The 20,056-nt window shown below is 49.7% G+C and overlaps 1 protein-coding gene across 1 annotated transcript; it reads left to right on the top strand.

Moving 5' to 3' along the window:
• The first annotated feature begins 1,539 nt into the window (after window positions 1-1,539).
• On the top strand, window positions 1,540-12,745 carry Grk1 (G protein-coupled receptor kinase 1). The gene is made up of 7 exons (XM_051182021.1): window positions 1,540-2,238; window positions 3,469-3,596; window positions 4,838-4,995; window positions 5,384-5,467; window positions 8,969-9,093; window positions 10,181-10,382; window positions 12,447-12,745. Exons 1-7 carry the CDS (start codon window positions 1,540-1,542, stop codon window positions 12,743-12,745), a joined length of 1,695 nt encoding a protein of 564 aa, XP_051037978.1.
• The last annotated feature ends 7,311 nt before the right edge of the window (window positions 12,746-20,056 follow it).

A 20,056-nucleotide genomic window follows, 5' to 3' on the forward strand; every position in this document is an offset into this window, starting at 1 on the left:
TTAGGAAACACTATATACTCCAGCTTATCAATATTCTGGGCCAGGAACCAAACTTCTCCTACTTTGGTCACCAAATTCTCCTCAGCCCCTTCCACAAGAGACCTTCCTGGTGTGAAGGCAGTCTGGAATTCTTCAGCCCTAACCCTCTCATGGTCCTGTCCTATGGCTTCCATGTAAAATACTCAGGAACCTGTCAGAAATGGAGGCCTGAGCTCCGCCAGGCCCTCTGAGGCAGGTAGAACGTGGATTTCAGTGCTCTGAGAGGCTCTGCTTCCAAGGTACCTCATGTTTGAGAACCATGTCCGTTTGGTCCTGATTGGATATGGTCTATCCAAGGTCACCAGCTGCTGAGTGGCAGGGCTGGTACCAACATGGGTCACTTGGGCGTGGTGAGATATTGTTTACCTCAAATATTTACTTGCCAATCTCCTTGTCACAAGCTCTTGCTAGGAGGTGGAGATGGGGGAGGGGGTTGGCATTTCACCAGAAGGTTCCTGCAGTCACAACAGGAGACCCTGTCTCCACCTGAAGCACCCTTGGTGGGCCGAGCACTGCTTTAGCCCCCTGACTTGGGCTTTCATTCATTCTACAGGACTTCTCTTTCTCCTGCCTGTAAGTGCTCCCTCCATGTGGCTCCTCCTCAAACTGCCAGGAGCATCTACAGACATGACAGTTGTGATTCCCAGATGATGGGGACATGCCCATAGAGTCTGCAATTTCCAGGTGTGGCCTAGGTGTGATGACTGTCTAAGCTGAGCCCTGAGTGTTCTCCACATGTGTCCCTGATAGTTTCAGGCTGTCTCGGGTATGCCCACCTGAATCCCTGTGTCCCAGGTGCATCACAGGCTAGTGTCTCCTGAGTCTTCTCATTTGACTGGGGACTCCCGGCATGTGATGGTCTGTGTCTCTCCTGCACCCTATCTTTGTCTTCTAACCACCTTGTGATAATTCTCCAAGGAGGAGACTAGTTGTTCACCATCAAGGATCCACGATCTCACCTACTCACTGGGTAGCTTCTCTCCTTCTCTCTTAAGGATACACATGAAGCACGGTGTGGGAGAGCAACCCAGGTTGCTACCCTCTGTTGCAGACCCATGTCCCAGCAGGACACAGGTCCTGTGCACCTGCCAAGGCTGGGGAAAGGCAGAACTGTTCCCCTGGGCTTCCAGGGGTCTATGGTGTGCCCTTCCCCTGGGAGCACAAAGGCAGCACCCAGAGAGAGAGCCAAGCTGAACTCTAATCCGATTTGGGGCAGCTTAGGGGATTGTCTTTTTATGGCACCTGCTTGGTCACCCCTAAGGTGTCCTCAGTGACCCCGGGCTGGATTTAGCTAGCTGCTTGTTAGCCCTGGTCTTCCTGGGCTTCTCAGTGGCTCCCCAAGCATCCTGGCCACAGCTGCATGCCTCCCTTGTCCCACGAGGGCAGAAACAGGCCATAGGCCAAGGGCACAGGGTCAGGCCTGGTTTGGCTGCAGGTGCCGTGAGCTTCCCTTCAGCTTATGGGTCCTAACACTTGAAGTGGGCACGAGACATCATCAGGATGGATTTCGGGTCCTTGGAGACTGTCGTGGCCAACTCTGCCTTCATTGCTGCCCGTGGTAGCTTTGATGGAAGCAGCACCCCCTCTTCCCGGGACAAGAAGTATCTGGCCAAGCTCAGGTTGCCCCCACTGTCCAAGTGCGAGGGTCTCCGTGACAGCCTCAACCTGGAGTTTGAGAGCCTGTGCTCAGAGCAACCCATTGGCAAGAGGCTCTTCCAACAGTTCCTGAAGACAGATGAGAGGCATGTGCCGGCCCTGGAGCTTTGGAAAGACATTGAGGACTATGACACAGCTGACGATGACCTGCGGCCGCAGAAGGCACAGGCCATCCTGGCCGACTACCTGGACCCACAGGCCACACTCTTCTGCAGTTTTCTGGACCAGGGCATGGTGGCAAAAGTGAGGGAAGGGCCGACAGGCAGCCAGGACGGTCTCTTCCAGCCTCTGCTGCAGGCCACACTGGACTACTTGAGTCAGGCCCCCTTCCAGGAATACCTGGAAAGCCTGTACTTCCTGAGGTTCCTCCAGTGGAAGTGGCTGGAAGCCCAGCCCATAGGCGAAGACTGGTTTTTGGACTTCAGGGTTCTGGGGAAAGGGGGCTTTGGGGAGGTGTCCGCCTGCCAAATGAAGGCGACTGGCAAGATGTATGCCTGCAAGAAACTCAACAAGAAACGGCTGAAGAAGAGGAAGGGCTACCAGGTAGGAGGGAGCCCAGCAAGCAGAAGATGCTTTTGGGATGGAGGGATGGTAGAATGCATGCCGGCCACCCACCTGTGGAGCTCTACACAGTCCTTGGCTACTGTGCATGTATCCTGTCATCTGGACACCCCCTTCCCCTCACCCCAGCTCAGGAAACCATTGGCAGGGGGCCATTATCCATCTGCACCACACTCGGGAGCAGTTCACAGGGAGAGCCAGTCACAGGCAGCTGCTGTCTGGAGTGTGCACCTGGCTATCTTGAAACCTTCTAAGTGTGGTTCCTGTTGTGATTACATACAGGAGAAAGTGAGGTCGGCACTGTTTACAGGAGGCAGAACCCATCTGTGATGCTGGCGTGCAGGACTACTCTTCCTGAACACAGGTTTCCAGGGGACAAGAATGACTGGAGGACATAGGCAGGCTGCCAGTATTTTATTTCCTTCTGTTGGCGTCAGTGTCTAGTTAAGGCAGGATCAGCATAAGCAGCTTATTGTCCAAGGGACATAGCTCTGCACAGCCCTGAAGTTCAGTATAGCTAATGCTGTGAAGCTCTTAGGGATAGAGCAGGTCCTGAGCCTTCAGTGAAAGGTCAAACATTAGGTGCAAACAGCAAGCGGGGGTGTCAGACAAATCCAGGTACCTTTAGCAGGGGCCTTGGCGACCGTACCTCATGGTGGACTAATGTTAGTCTTTAAGGAAGGGCTTTATGCTCAGGTGTGGTGGCACACACCTTTAATCCAAGCACTTAGGAGGTAGAGGCAGGTGAATGGTCTACATGAAGAGTTCCAGGAGAGGGTTACATAGACCATGTCTCAAAAATAACAAACACCAGTTTATGGAACTATAATTTGAGTTCTGGGTCACTCACATGGAACCCAATACAACCTTGAATCTTTTCTGACTTCAGTGACCTTGTGGGACATATGCAGAATGAACCGGCTTGACCTACTGTCCTCATCCTTTCCACACGTTTAGAATCAAGATGAACAATAAAGCAGTGTCTACTGGAAACTTGGGCTGCATCAAGAGTTAGTTGGATACAAGCCTTGGTGGAGCGAGCATGGTGCAGGGTGATGAGGTTGGATGCCAAGGCTGAATGAATGAATGAATGAATGAATGAATGGAGTGGCAGATCTCACACATTGCAAGCCTGTCCTGTGCTGTGGCCAGCATGCAGGCTGCTCTCCACAGAGCATTCCTGAGGACTGAGGATCACAACTCTGCTTTCAGGGTGCCATGGTCGAGAAGAGGATTCTGGCCAAAGTACACAGCCCGTTCATTGTGTCTCTGGCCTATGCATTTGAAACCAGGACTGACCTCTGTCTGGTGATGACCATCATGAATGGAGGTGACATAAGGTAATGGTGTCTAAACCTGGGGTTAGTTCCAGCTAGGTTATCCAGTTCATGTCCTGTGGGCCCCAAGACATAGGCTGTCACTGCACACTCTTGAGTGTTCCCATGATTGTTGGGGACAGATGACAGGGGATGTGTGGTGCTGGATGGCTGTGATGGGTTGAGAAGACTAAGAAATAAAAATCAACAATTCCACCTGTACAGTCCTGTAGGGATAGAGAGATGGAGGACCAGCCAGGGCCAACTTGCCTGTCGCCTGCATAGGACAGTGCCACTCTGATGGTGGTTTGAGGTTGTTCCTGCATCCTTGGGGAGGTCAGGTGACTGGGGTCAGCTTTCACTGACTTGGTGGCTTCACCACTCTTTACCTCAGTTTCCTGTTGTGTAAAATAGAAACGAATAATAATGACTAAGTCAGTGTCAGGAGGGTGAAGTGGGGGGACCCTGGGGTAACTGGCACACAAAGTTACAACGATGAGATTCTTGGGTACCTGGTGCATGAGGCTAACATAGTGAGACCCTGGGGTACCTTGGGAATGTAGGGCTCCACTAAAGGGAGCTATAACTTGTCATGTCCATGCCCTTTCCTCTCTCTGTCTTTATTTACACCACTGCACAATCAGAGTAATGTAAGGTTTAGACAACCAGTCTGTGTGAGAATCCCATAGAAGGGGAAGAGGGCTGCAAGGGATGCTGGGCGATTCTAGTGTTGCAGGTTGTTCTATCCCCACTCCCAGGGGCCTCTGGCTATCTTCCAGGCCCTTGGTCCGCACCCACCCTCCCTGTAGCTTAGGTCATTCATGTCTTCTAGGTATGAGCTTTGTTTTCCTATAGAGTGTTGATCTACCATGGATAAGAAAGAATGTAAAAAGGGGACAAACTTCAGGGTTGTCAAATCCACCAAAGGGTTCAAGGTTTGGTGGAGCAGATCGTGGTGTACTTAGAGAGTTGGGGGTCGCTTGTGTCTTAAGGAAGAAGGGCTGAGTCACCTCCCTGTCCTGGCACTGCTCTGGAGTCAGAAGGAAGGAGGTGCTGAGTAACAAGCTACATGTCCTCTAACAGTCATGGATAAGGTGTGAGCTACCTGAGGCCTCTAGCCTTGGTTTCTCTAAGTGAACATTGATGCCTGGTCGCAAGGTGACCATTCTGTGTTGATACATGTGTGCCCTGAGACCCTGGATCTTTCTCTGCATTTACTGCCCTTAAGCCCTGGGTGTGTACCTCCTGTGGTGTTTGGCCCCCAGGTACCACATCTACAATGTGGATGAGGAGAACCCTGGCTTCCCAGAACCACGAGCAATCTACTACACAGCACAGATCATCAGTGGCCTGGAACACTTGCATCAGAGACGCATTGTCTACCGCGACCTCAAGCCGGAGAACGTGCTGCTGGACAATGACGGTGAGCCCTGGAGGGATGGAGGTCATGGTGGCCTGAGGGGCCCAAAGCATGGTTTCTTCAGCTTCTTGGAAAGTCACTGCAGAGGGGCATGGTGGGTGTTAGGGTATAAAGGACAGTGGTATAAGCTGTGTGGTGTGTGTATCTGAATGTCTGTCTGTTTATGTATGCATGTGGCAGGTGTTACATGTTTGTGTGATATACCTATTATGTGTATGATACATCTTTGTGGGGAATGGCATGTGTGTATAGAGTGTGGTGTGGTATGTGTGTACATAGAACATGTACAGTGTGCTTTTCTACTGTGCAGGGGAGCATTGCCAAGCCCTGGGCTCACCTGGCACCTCTATTCTGTGAAATGTGTGTGACTTCAGCTTGTATTTACCTTCAGGCAATATCCGAATCTCTGACCTTGGATTGGCTGTGGAGTTGAAGGAGGGACAGAATAAGACCAAGGGCTATGCAGGGACCCCAGGTAAGACCAGCATTGAGAGAGGGGCCTGGAGAGGCTTTGCACCCAGGAAGAGGCCTGGGTCATCCTTTCTTCCAGAGAGAGCCAGAGACAGCAGGGTCCCCAAGATCTACGGTGGAAATGGGGGGGGGTTGTGGAGTGTGGCTCTCTTATCACAAGAGCAAACAGTGGCAATCAGGTTTTTCCCAGCAGCTCAAGAACTGCATGTTCCCTGCAATGACAACACCTACTCTGCCTTAGCAATCTCACTGGCTTACCCTGTGGGGCAAAGCTGCCCCCTGGATACCTTGGTGGGCAGAGAGAAACAGGACTTGCATACTAAGTGGCTTCTTGGGCATTAACAAAATGAGTTTATCCAGGGTGACTCATGGGAGAGCTGGAGCCATGGGGTCACTGTATGGGTCACATCACAAAGCACTGAGGACAGAAACTTTCCTCGGGTAGCCCAGGCTAGGCTTCAGTAAAGCCCTGGTAGGTACCCACCACTATACAGGGTATGCACATGTCTGTCTCTCTGTGCATACATGCTACCTGTGTGAACACACATTTTCATATGTCACATTCCTACATGTATGCTTGCTTTCATGTAGTGTATACAGTTGTATATTTTGCAGGTATGACTGCATGTGAACATGGACACCTTTATGTCTAAATACATGTGTGGATGAGCGGGAGCCTGTACATGCATTTGCATCTGTGAACATCTGTGCACATCTGTTTGTACATCTATGTAGTCACACACACACCTCTTTTGTGCATACATGCATGTATGTATATGAACCTGTGTATGCATGCACTCATGATAGTCTCTGTGTGCATATATGCAAATGTGTACATATTTACAAATGTGTGTCTGTGCATGCACATGTCTATATGTGTATGTATTTCATGCATGAACTGGTAGATGTATGAGTGGGTGTATACAGGCATCTCTGTATACTCAGTATCTATGCATATATGGGCATGCATCTCTGTATGCGTGCATGCTTTGTGTACATACATGCACACTTGCACATATATGTGATTGTGCATGTTTTCACGTCTAAGTGCACATACACTTGTGGCCATTTGTGTTTTTCTTCCTTCATCACTGATCTTCTTTCATCCTCCTCAGAGAAAAGGAAGGAGGCTGTGCATGCAGAGGGGAGAAGCGTAAGTCAGACGGAGTAGATGCATGGTGCAGGCCCATGCTTAGTGGCTAGATCTGCCAGAGCCTTTGTTCCTAACACTTGCCACATAGGCTTATGAGTCTGTTGAGTAACACTATGCCCCTGGCACTTGCCTACAGTAGACACATCCTTCCTGCCTTCACATTCCAGACTCTCATATTCAGGTTGATTTCTGACAGGATTTCTTAGGTATTTTCCTTCTTCCCTGAGATGTCTGGCTTCAGACAGAACCTAAGTTGGGATGTATACATATAGGACCTTGCTTTGTTCCCTGTGTCACCAGGACCCTGTGCCACAGGTACATCTGAGGCTGTCTCTGATGCCATGATGGGTAAAGGGACAAGAGCTTTCCCCCCAAATTCCGGGTAGGACAAATCCATATTGGTCCTCAGGAGGCATGGAGCTGTCTAGCCTGAGTCTTGGTCACTGGTGGCTGCTGAGGACCCTGTTTGGGCCCAGGATGACAGAGACCTGAGGGGTGCTGAGGGCCCTGTGCAGACACGGGGTGAAGGAGATCTGAGGGGTACCAAGGGCTCTGTGCAGGCACGGGGTGAAGGAGAACTGAGAAAAGGATTCTGGAAACAATTCGGCTTGGAGCATTCACACAGTCTCATGAAGACATGGCTACACCTGTTTTCATGAACTAGTCTGAACTTCACTTGGATCTCTTCAGTCCACTGCAAGCCCTGGATCCACGGATGTGAGATTAGAAGAGTTTACTTTAGGACTAGAAACTGGTCCTGCTCAGGACTCAATATGAGGCCAAGATGGCCACAAGAGGGCGCCATTGCCTGCCCGATCACCAAGAAGCCCAGCTGGTCACAAGAGGGCACTATTGCTTGCCCAATCACCACCTCACTGAGCTTGCTGTGACTGGCTCTTCCTGGTGGATGAAGAGGCATGCCTACCCACGTGGGAATCCCTGGGCTGGGACTCCAATATAGGCCCTGCAAAGGCTGAGTTAGGAGGCAAGCTAGAAGCAGCTATTCCAGGAACCAATTGTTCTAGACAGTTCTCCTGCTCTGCAGCCTCCCAGCTCAGGCCACAGGTGCCAGTTGTGCATGGGGGAGGTTCTTCTGGATATAGGAAAGGCGGGCTTCTGTCTTCTGCTGCTGCCACGAAGGGATGACATTACAGAAGCAGAAATCCCCATGCTCCCTCATCCAATAACTCGTGCTCCTTCATCCAATAACTCACAGGTGCTGGCTCTGCAGCAGCAATATTATTCGTAAAAATAAATATGAAGGCAAAGGATGACATAATCAGGGTTTAGCTTGACAGCATTGGGAGTGGAGAAGTATCATGCATGACTCAGGAAGGTGCAGTCAACAGTTCACCCTCCAGAAGGGCTAATCTTCTAGGCTTATCCTCCCACTGGTCCAAAGATGAGTGGGAAAAGACAGTTTAGAAGCTGTGTTGTAGACTCTGGGCATTAACGTGTGGTGAGTGGCAGGGGTTGAGACTCTCATGCAAATGGCCAAGTGTGGTCAGACAACTAGGAGGACTAGGGAGGGCGTGTCTGTCCAGAGGCCACACAGCGGCTGTGTGACCAGGTACTGTCTGTGAAGCTGGACTTGTGGCACTGTTTGCTCATGTCTGTGTTGTCCTCAGCAAGTTCCCTCGTTATTAGGCTGCTCCCTGCCTTACTTCTCATCGCTGAAGGCTCAGTGTGACAGGTGTGCCCTGCATGTGGCCATGTGGCAGGGCCACGGGGGAGTTCAGCCGTAGCTTCGCAGTAGACACTAAAAGAAGGTTCTTGTTGCCAGGGACAAAGTGTCTGAGGAAGGCATAGGACTGTGACCTCACCAGAGTTCTTTGAGCTTTGGCCACAGCACCTGGGTCATTGGCCCACTCTGGAATAGGGGGCACAGACCCCACTTGCATGTCCTTGTAAAAGGAGAGGGGTCAGAATGTCACAGCAAGGTCTGTCTGCATCTGTCTAGCCAATGAGTCACATGCAGCGCGCTGTCCTGTTTTGTGTTGTCCCGAGTCTGAGTGGAGGGAAAAGGAGGTTTCATATCACACACTGGGAATAATATATCATGAGAGGAACGAGATTCCTAACCCTGACAATTCTGCCCCTAAGAATCTTCGGCTATGTTGGAAAACATCTTTGGTTGTCACAGCTATGGGCATCCAGTGGGTAGTAGCCAGGGTTATGTTCAATGTCTTTCAAAAACAACAAAGAGGTTTCTGTCCTTCAAATCACTGGTGGTGAGATACCCTGCCACCAGGGGCCATCACAAGAGCTTCAGTTGTTCTGTGATTACTAGGTAGGGACCACACTGTGAGAAAACAGCTGCATCTATAAATCTACACATGTTCATGATGGCAGGTTTCATGGCCCCTGAGCTCCTGCGTGGAGAAGAATATGACTTCTCTGTGGACTACTTTGCCCTGGGGGTCACGTTGTATGAGATGATCGCAGCCAGAGGACCTTTCCGAGCCCGAGGAGAGAAGGTAGGTGCTGCCTGGCAGGAAGCCTCAAAGGGGTCCATTCTGGGGCAGACATGGATGGATGTGTGGGTTGTGCCTGGGACTATATAAGCGATGATGCAGGCTCTGGGGTCCTGCTTCTGTGAAGTCCTGTCCCAACACCTGCCTGCCCTTGAGACTTGTAGGTGGCGCTGTTAAGAGAGAGTCTGTCTTTTTGCACCAGAATCAGCAGGTGGCAGAGCAAATGTGCGCTAGCTGAGACTAGGCATTTCTCCCTGGCACAACAGCCGGCATCTATCATTGGGTCCTTCTGGGGTTGACTCCACAAAGAAGGCCACTGGTGGGTCCCTAGCTAACTGTGGCCACTAGGCCACTGCTCTTGGGACTTCAGACAACCACCCAGACACTCTCATTTCTGTTTACACAGAGGTTGGTTTGGGCCAGAAGCCAGGGGTTGTCTCCTATGTCTCAGTAGCAACAGTGTCCACTGCTTGCCACTGCCTTGCCCTCGCCTGAGCTTGCAGCTCTATGAGTGTCTCAGGCTCATGGGCCTCCACAGTGACAGGCATTTCGGCAGGCTTTGTGCCTTAACAGCACTGTTCATTCAGGTTCCATAGGCTATACTAGTCTGTCTACGCCTGCAAGACAGATGGTGAGGCTTTACAACGGGGATGTATGGGAGTGAGTCACATTGTGGATATCAGACACTGTGTGTGTGTGGGGGGGGGTGGAGCTTTGTTTGGGAGACTACAACAAAGCTGACCAGGAGCGAGGCAGGAGTGCGGGGCGGGAGTGCGAGGCGGGAGTGCGAGGCAGGAGTGATGCTCTCCACCTTAGGTTTCTCTCCATCCAGCCAACTTTCCAGCAGCAGTTTGCCCTGCTAGCCATTTTCTGCTGCAGTGGATTAGCTGTGTAAGCCGTGTGGGTAAGGTGGCTGGAGGCTTCACCTTGGGACTTTCGTCTCTTTGTCCTGAGATCTGAGCCTTTCAATGCCAAGCCACGTGGGAGGGGCCACCAAAGTCATCTCACCCCAGTGAGCGTGAGCATGAAGCCCCAAGGCTTGAGGCTTGGCCAGGGCTCTAGTGAAGCGGTCCATTTGCTCACCACGCAGGTAGAGAACAAGGAGCTCAAGCAGCGCATCATCTCAGAGCCTGTGAAGTACCCAGACAAGTTCAGCCAGGCCAGCAAGGACTTCTGTGAGAAGCTGCTGGACAAGGACCCAGAGAAGCGCCTGGGCTTCCGGGATGGCACCTGCGATGCACTGAGGGCAGACATCCTCTTCAAAGACATCAGCTGGAGGCAGCTTGAAGCCGGTATGGTTGGTACCATAAGCCCGAAAGGGTTTAAGGGGTGATGCTATGTAACCCTTGATGGTCCATCTTACCCATGGGGTCAGCCATGGACTGAGCTGAGGACTTGCAGGACCCCAGCTAGCCCCTGACTGCTTATCCAGTCCTCCATTCATCTCCAGTGTCCTGGATCTAGGCACTAGGGACAGGCAGGTTGAAGTTAGGTGGGAACAGTGGGTAGCAAGCCAGCATTAAAGCTGTAGATTTGCTTTCTGGTATTTTCCTCCCATACCATGTATTCTAGAGAGCCAAGGATTCAAGAGAGGCAGAGTTTGCCTGAGAGAAGTTCATGTACTCCACACTGTTTGTCATGAGATCACTGCTATAGATACTGTGTGTGTCACATGTGTACATGTGCCTCTGTATCCATGTGTGTCTAGCTGCTCGTGTATGAAAACATGCATGTACACACACTCATGTGCCTGTACTTGCCCATACATGTCTAATGTCTGTGTATGTTGTGTTGTGGTGTACATGTGTGTATGTGTGTGTGTGCATGTGTGTGTGCATGTGCATTTTCAAGGGTAGGTATAAAGTATAGCCTTGCCCTCCAGGAATCTGTGGTTGGGGGGAGAGCTAGGTGGCATTTTCAACACAACTCTGATAGACTACAGGATGACCTAGGATCCAGAGAGGAGCACAGACCTGATAGGCTGGAGTTACAGGCTTGTGTACAACAGTGTGGCAGGGCAGGATCAACTGTTCAGAGGAAGCCAGGGCAGGAGGCAAGGTGAGCAACCTCTGGGCTCTGTAAGAACGACATTCTGCATCTTGAGCTTCTGTGAAGAAGTGAAGCTGCCTGGGGAGGGAGGATGCAGAGTTCAGTTTGACATCTGCCACTGTGATGCCTACCTGGGGCCAGGCCAGAGCTCTGAGCCTGGGATTCAGAGAAGGTGTGGTTGCTATGTGAGGGACCCTGCTTTCAAAATGTTCACAAGGAGACTTTGGGAGAGAGTCTGGGGAAGATAGAGGAGGCAAGTGCTAGAATTAATTTTAAAAGGTTTCCTAGCTGGCATAGTGAATCAGACTTGTAACTCTAGCACGGGGGAGGATGAGGCAGCAGGACTGTGACTTCAGGCCAGCATTAGAAACACATAAACACACCCACACATGTGCACACACATGTGCACACACACCCACACACATGTTCACACATCCCCCCACACATGTGCACACACACCCCCACACACGTTTGCGCACACCCCACACAGTGCACAAACACCCACACATACGTGCGTGCACACACATGCGCACACACATGTGCGCACACCCACACATGTGGACACACACCCACCCACACATGGGCACACACACCCACACCCACACATGTGGACACCCCCCACTCACACATGTGGACACACCCACAACCCACACATGGGCACACACACCCACACACACATAGGTACACCCACACACCCACACACCCACGTATGCGTATACACACCCACACATGTGCATACATGCCCCCACACACCCACACACATGCACACCCCACACACATGTGTGCACCCCCACACACATGTGCACACATGCCCCCCCACACCCACACACGTGTGCACCCCCCCACATGCACACTCACACACACACGGGCACACTCACCCACACACATGTGCACACACATCCCCACACACATGTGCACACACCCACACGTGTGCACACATGCACACACACATGCACCTCCCCCACATGTGCACACACACCCACACCCACGCGCACACACTCAGGTACATGCACACACACATGCACACACATGCTCACACACGTGCTCACACATGTGCACACACATATGCACACACACACGCACACACACGCACACACACACCTTTCTAACCAGATCTGGGCATCTTCCACTCCGTCCATCATCCAGTTTGTGAGCGCTGAGCACAAGAATCAGGGCAGCTTCGGGATGCCAGCTTTTTCTGTTAGCGTTAGGAAGAGCATCAGGTATTTTGTATGTCTGTGGGGAACCTTTGGAGCAGCAGTGTCCTCACCATGGGCATCTCTGGTCTGTTTCCTGTTTCTTCACAGGGATGCTGATCCCTCCGTTCATCCCAGACTCTAGGACCGTCTATGCCAAGAACATACAGGATGTAGGTGCCTTTTCCACAGTCAAGGGTGTGGTTTTTGACAAAGCAGATGCAGAGTTCTTCCAAGAATTTGCCTCTGGCAACTGTCCCATTCCATGGCAAGAGGAGATGATAGAAACTGGTATCTTTGGGGACCTGAACGTGTGGCGCCCAGATGGTCAAATGCCGGATGACATGAAGGGAATCATTGTGGAGGAGGCAGCCCCTACATCCAAATCAGGAATGTGTCTCGTCTCCTAGCCGAGTATCTGAGGAGAGCATGGAGCCGGTTGTGTAAGGAGAGGAGAGTGTACAGAACTCATGGGGGAAATGTGTACTCACTCACTCCACCCAGGTCACCATGCAACTGTGTCTCCTTGTGGAGCAAGCAAGACTTGCGATCTAGACCCTACGGACGAGGCAGTCCATTTCTTTTGTCCCATTGTATTCCAGAGAGACGAAAGGGCACACATTCTCAAACTCTGTGTATAGATGTGTGGCCAGGAGCTTGGATGGACAGAAACCCACATCCAGTAAGGATCTCCTGGTACTTGGAGTTAATACTTCAGGGCAGGCCTGTTTGCTCCTGGTCGGTTCAGAGTTGCTGGCACTTACACATCCCTAGGGGTCCACCCCAGACCTCCTTGCCTGGTTCCTGCCTCCTCAGCTGCCTTTACTGGTTACCACCTGCTTCATAGACCCCAATTTGGAGCTATTGAGTCTTCAGAGAGTAGAAAGGATAGAGTGGCCTGGTCTTAGCTGAGAGTCATTGCCTCTTATCAAGAATTGAGACAGCTACCTCAGACAGCTATGGTCTCTGTCCTCGGTTAATACTTCATGTGGTATATACTCAAATTGTCATAGTCATGTCACATGAAACCCAACTCTTTACATGCTAATGTCATGTGTGGTGAATGCCTGAGCAAAGACATACCACCATATGTAGTGTGTGCTCAAGTCCCCACACAATCATTATACCTGTAGTGGATGTCTGTATTCTCAGGTCATCTCTGTGCGCCAATATCTCCTTGTTTGTGAGGGAGGTGACCTATATATACCCAGTAATTTTGGAAACTTGCTGGATGAAGCCAGCACTGGAATGCAACACTGGACCAGAGTCCCCCAAGTTATGAGGGATGTAAACATCTGTCAAGAGCATGCCACCAATAAAATCCAGGCCAACTGCATTGTAGAGGATTCCAGATGTTGCTACAGCTGTGCCTTGCACACATGATATCCTGGGGACTAATATTGGATGCTAATGAAGTCCATGCCAGGATTCTGCTTTCCTCAGAGAATCTGACACTGTGGAATTGTGGGGTGATCTAGAAGAGCTGCGGAGTGGTGTCTATATCTCCTGGACCATGGCCTGGGACCCCTTGGGACCCACTAGTCCTGTGGATGATTAGTGTGGAGTGCTGTAGATAAGGCAAATCTCCTGTCATCCCTTTCCCCTTCATTCTATAGAAGCTCCCACATGTTGAGCATGGCACATGCTCAAATACTGGATGGACATTTTACTTCATTATGCTCTGGAGCATGTTTCATTCTAACATGCTCTCATTTGAAGACCCTGGCAGTTGGCTGTCTGAGGACTGTGAACAGGGTGGGTTCCAGCAGCCACAGCAGGTTTGGGGGAGGCCTGGTCCTAGTGACATTAGCCATCATCCCTGTATATTCATGGAGCTGATGGTGGAACCCATGTAACTTGCATAGGCTCAGTGCCAGGTCCCTCCTCACCCTGCACTACAGACAAAAGAGCAAGACATTCAGTACAGTTTCGGCTTCAGACAAATAGTGAACATCTTCCCAGTGTAAGCATGTCTTAGCAGTATTTGGGACATACATAAACTAAAACTATTCATTGTTTGTCTGGAATTCAGATTTAATTGGATGTTCTGTAGGTCTTCCTCTAAATCTAGGCACCCTGCTGCAGGCCCATCAACGAGCAGGGGTGACATTGGGAGCCATGACGCTTTGCTTTGCTTTTTTCTTGGGGTCTAAGCGGGGGAGGTCTCTTCTCACTCTTGAGTGTCACTCACTCACATACGCTTGAATGTCACTCTAAGAGACATTCTACAGCTTAGTGAGCACAGGCACCCAGCAGCCATGGTCTTGGCTGTACATCGGGGAACTGCTAGCATCATCAGAGGAGCGCTACTGGGTGGAGAAGGAGGAATTGCTGGCTCTGTGCTCACTGGATGGACATTTTAACCAACTCTGTCCTAGAGGCTTCTTTGACCATTTTAGTGGCCTCCACAGTAGGTGTCTCCTCAGGGACAGTGACCTTTTGGCCTAAAGAGTTTGTTCATTCTCACTATTCCTCCTAACCCCTAGCATTCATAAACTCCGGGTCCTAGAGTTCAGGTCTTGTCTGGACACTGACCTCAGGAAGCTTCAATCACCCGCTTTGGTTCTGACTGTTGCCAGCCACCTTGTTTATAATCTCCCAGAAGACAGCAGAGGACTAACACCAGTTTTGGGATGTCATGGATGCTGCTGCACAGGCCTGTGCTAGGGCCTCTACAGGAAGGGACCTTTTTATCTTCAAGATGATGAGATACAGGTTGTCTTGTACCCAGGTTAGTAGCTGGGTACAAGTACTACAAACTTCTCCACTGTTGACTATTCAGAGATCTACAACTGTACTGTGATTCATTTCCTCAGTGACTGTAACTATTCGTCACCCTCAGAAGAGACACCTTAGACTAGACAGAGAGGACTCTGGGAGCTGGAGGCCACCCAGTGAAAGGCAGGAACTTACCATGAGCGTCAGGGCCATGTCAGCCTTTGCAGTGTTGTATTCAAACTGGGTTTGGACTTTATTCTGCAGCAGGCCCTGAAACTCTTCCCAAATCCAAAGTCATGTCGCAAGTGGTCTGTGAGGCTAAGCACCCAAGGCCTGGCTGTAGTTTGATGAAGGTTTAATGCATGCCCAAAGGTCTGTGTTTTGGAAGTTGTACCTCCCGTGAAGTCATGTGCATAGTGGTGAGGCCTTTAAGAAGTGGGGCATAGGAGCTGGTCTTTGGGGAGTGACTTGGAAAGGCTTAGCTATTTCTGTGGGGTTCTGTCTGGGCTGTAAGAGAGTGGGTTCCACTACAGGCATCTAACCTCTGAGTCCCCTGGCTTCCTGTGTCTTTCACGGCTACAAGTGCTCTCAGTGAGTCCATTGTGCCATCTCCAGAGGCCAAACAAATGGGGCCACTCATTTTGGCTTTCCAAAACTGGGGGTTAAATAAACCTCTTCACAAATTACCCTGTCGGTAGTATTTTGTTATAGCAATGAGAAGTGAACAAACTACATCCTTACAAAGTAGACTTCTGGTTCCGGACAGGATGGTTATTCACACATGATGGTGGTTTGAACAGGTATGGCCCCTATAAGTTCATATATTTCAATGCTTGGCCATTAGGGACTGGAGCTACTTGACAGTGATTAAGAGGTTTGGCCTTGTGAAGAAAAGTGTTTACTGGAGTTGGGCTTGGAGGTTTCAAATGCTCAAGTAATGTCGGGGTGGTTGAGTGGCCTAAGGTGCCAGACTCAAGCTCAGCCTCCTTTCAATACTCAAGCCAGGCCTAGTCTCTTCCTGCTGCCTGTTGATTCAGATGTAGAACTCTCAGCTACTTCTCCAGCACCATGTTTTGCCTGCATGTTGTCATGAAGATAATGTCCTGAACCTCTGAAACTAAGAGTAAGATCCAATTAAATGCTTTGTTTTATAAGAGTTGCCATGGTCTTGGTGTCTCTTCCCAGCAATGGAACACTGATTAAGAACACTAACACAGGGTATTGCTGTGACAGGTCTGGCCACACTGCTTGTTGGGGGAATGTGGACTTTGTGACTTTGGATTAGGAAAGCAGTTGATTGATTTTGAGGTCTAATGGGCCATGAGCATGGAGACAGTGGTGCTGAGTGCAATGTACATTATGAAAGCCTGGTGTCAAGTGTTTCAGAGGAGAAGAATATTAGTAAGTGGCCTAGAGATTGTTCTTGTGATATTTTGGTGAAGAATGTGGCTGCTTATTGCCCTTGTCTGAAAAGTCTGCCTTGGGATAAGTATAAGAGTTTTGGATTAATGGCATTGGCAGAGGAGATCTTAAAACAGCCTGTTATTGACCGTGTTGTATAGTTACTCGTGGCCACTCTTATGCAGATCTTAACTGAAAAAGAGCAATCTGAGCAAGGAAAAATTCAAAATGTAAAGTTTGAAGAGAAAAGGGGCTCCAGGAAGTGGAATGGAGCTAAGTTCTGTGCTCAAGGAGACAAACAGATTTAAGAGAAGCCTGATGCTAAATGGAATAAAGTGAGTGGTGATCTCAGAGCAAGACCCCACCCAGTTAAGTTTCCTGCTTGTGAAAAGGAATTAAATCTTATGAAGTAAAGGAAATATCAACAACAGAAAACTGATGTAGATTTAATTGAACAAGGGGGTCATGTTCCAGCTCTAGGAAGCTGCGGAACTTGGGAGCTTCAGCCACGTGGTTCTGGCTTTAGAGTCAAGGCCAGAAGAAAGGGATTATGGAATCTCCCTCTGAAATTAAGGGAAGTTTCAAGGCCAGGCTGTGTCAAGGGCATCCCTTCGTGGAGGCCCAGAGATGCCATTTCCTGAAGCTGTGAAGATGGCACCTGGATTGCTTTGGAGACCCCAAGATGTTGAAGATACCAGAGCTGTGGGTTACCTGCCAAGGAGAGCTGCTAACAGGGAGTGGAATCAGCCCAGGAGAAAAAAGTGTGCTGCAGTCAACAAAGCTGAAAGGAGCTGGAGATCTGAAGAGCACTTTGACGTCAGACATGGATGTGAGGAGTTTGGCCTGCTGATTTTTGGTCTTGCTTTGACCCAGTATTTCCAACTGTGCTCTCTTCCCTACATTTTGGAAAGGTAATGTATATCTTGTGCCATTGTATGTTGGAAGTATGTGATTTGCTTTTTGATTTTTATTTTACAGGGACTTATAGTTAAGAGACTGTTATGAGTCTCAGAAGAGACTTTGGACTTTTAAGTAGTGCTGAAACTGTGATAGACTATGGGGACCTTTGAAGTTGGACTGAATGCATTTTTGTATTATAACACAGTTACAAGTCTTTGGGGACTGGGGAGTGGAATGTGGTGGTTTGAATAGGAATGATCCTCATAGGTTTAAATATTTGAATGCTTAGTCATTAGGGAGTAGCGCTACTTGAGAGATTAGGAGGTGTGGCTTTGTTGGATGTAGCCTTGTTAGATGAAATGTGTTGCTGGGGGTGGGCTTTGGGTTTCAACTGCTCAAGCCAGTTCCAGTGTGTCTCTCTTCCTGATGCCTGTGGACCCAGATGTAGAACTCTCAGCTCCTTCTCCTGCGCCCATGTCTGCCTATGTGCTGTCATGCTACCCGCCCTGATGTTAATGGACTAAACCTCTGGAAATGTAAGCCAGCCCCAATTAAATGCTTTCCTTTAAGGTGCAGAGGTCATGGTGTTTCTTCACAGCAATAGAATACTGACTAAGATAGACTTTTTGCACTTCTTCAAAGAAGTACAGCTAAACCTTTGAGTGGTATGGATGAGGATACTTGACAGGACTGTGGAGATGGGGAGATGTGGGCAAATAATGACATTTCTAAGGAAAGTTGGCACAACTTCCTGTTCCTCTGCCTTGGTGTGCTCCTGGATCTTTCAGGTGAGTGTCATGTTTGGTGGCCACTGATGTCAGGTATCTGCATATGTGTGTCTTTCCTTCAATTCCCAGAGTATGGAAATACTTTACAAAGTAAAGAATAAGACAGAACTTACTGACAACTCAAGATAGGCAGGGCGTGAAGAAGGATGGAGATTCCTGGAGCCCATGGAGGGGACTTTTGGGGTGGTGTCCACACAGGCATGAGACAGGTAGAGAAAGATTTGCTGAGCTCATTGTAAGAGTAATTAATCATCCTGTGCTAATCTCCACTCTCCACCAGCAGTACTTACCAAAAGTGTCCCACAGCAGTGCCTAGCCCAGGCCCTGGCCCAGGGTGAAGAGAGATAAAATCCCGCTCCCTCATGTGGCTGATTCTGTGGGATACAGATAAATCAAAGACACACAGACATTCTCTAGAGTGTCAGATGATCACCACCACTCACTGTGTGAAGAAAAGAAAGGAAGGAGGTTTGTGATGGGGGCAGAGGCCAAGACCAAATCCACTAGGTGGCCATGGCAGAAAGTCCACTTCTCAGGAAAGAGCTGCAACAGCTAGTACAAGGGACTTCATGGTCAGTTTCTAGAAACATCTATGCTTTTCCATGGCTGACTTAGCTGGCCTCAACACACGGAGTTTTTTAAAACCCCACTGTGCTGCTTTAATGAGGATGGCCCCACAGATTCATGTTTGAATGCTTGGAAATGTTTGGGAAGGGTTAGAAGGCGTGGCCTTGTTGGAGGAGGCGTGTCCCTGGGGACCGGCTTTTAACTCCAGGCCCAGTTAGCTCTCTCCCACCTCATGTTTGTGGATCCAGCACCATGCTCCACTCTGACAGTCATGGGCTCTGTGAGCCCCAAATACAATGTTTTCTTGTATAAGTTGCCTTGATCATAGCATTTCGTCATGGCAATCGAAGAGCCACCAAGACACCCATGGAGTGATTTTAAGGTAGATTGTGGTTCGGAAAGGGCCGGATCAGAGCTGGGTGTCATGGAAGCTGATTGGACACCCATCCCTTAGTGCATGCAAGTGAGCCCAGATCTGCAAAGCTTCAGGGGAGGCTTCTCCACCAGCTCCCACTCATTGTAAAAGTCATCCAGAGAGGACAGGAGCTGGTAGCATGTCCTACTGGAAGCTGAAGGGATGAGGGACATGAGGGGCACTTGGTATCTTGTGGCTAACAGTCATTTCGTAGCTGCTGCCCTGGCACTGAACTCACCTGTTGTTAGCTTGCCACAATTTGTATTTGGTCCAGACCAAGTCTCTAAAATGCAAAAGCAACACGCAGCTAGTACTGGTCCCTCCTCTGTGCTAGCTTTTCCAAGCAACCAATCTGTTAGGTTTCAAACCCGGGTCAAATGGCTGAGGTATGTATTTAACATATCAACATGGACCTGGCTGCCACGTTCTCCCTGCATCCTCAGGTCTTCCCAGTTACAGGGTCCTCCCCACCCCCCACTGGGCTGCTCTTCCCCAGCTGCCCCTTTTTATATAATCCAACTATTTTGATTACCTGCTCTCTTCGTGCCTTTGGGTCTCCTGGCTGCTGCACCTGGTTCCCCTCTCTCCTCTCTTCCTCCTCCCGCTCCTCACGTGACACAGTTCAGTCTGGTCATGTCCATTCTGGACTCTCCCACATATCTATACTCTTCCACATATCTATAATAAACTTTCTCTCCTGTCACACTTAGGAGCAGTCACGTCCTTCCCTTTTTATTTATTTTTTATTCACCATCTACTCATGACACATTGACACATGTGTTTCATCTGTGTGTTCCATAAGGCCAACCTCACAGTACAGGTCTTGGTTCATACAATCTCCTGTCTTGTAAGTAGAAATGGGGCCTACTGGACCCTCTTCCACTCCCTCTACTTACCCTCATTAACCACTTGCAGTGTCTTTTAGTTCCTTC

This window comes from Phodopus roborovskii, unplaced genomic scaffold (assembly GCF_943737965.1).
Source record: "Phodopus roborovskii unplaced genomic scaffold, PHOROB, whole genome shotgun sequence".
Taxonomy (NCBI): domain Eukaryota; kingdom Metazoa; phylum Chordata; class Mammalia; order Rodentia; family Cricetidae; genus Phodopus; species Phodopus roborovskii.

Coding starts and splice junctions, on each gene's coding strand:
- Grk1 (XM_051182021.1), top strand. CDS start 1,540: ATGGATTTCGGGTCCTTGGAGACTGTCGTGGCCAACTCTGCCTTCATT. Junction 5,468..8,968: donor GGGCTATGCAGGGACCCCAG/GTAAGACCAGCA, acceptor TCATGATGGCAG/GTTTCATGGCCCCTGAGCTC. Junction 10,383..12,446: donor CTGGAGGCAGCTTGAAGCCG/GTATGGTTGGTA, acceptor GTTTCTTCACAG/GGATGCTGATCCCTCCGTTC.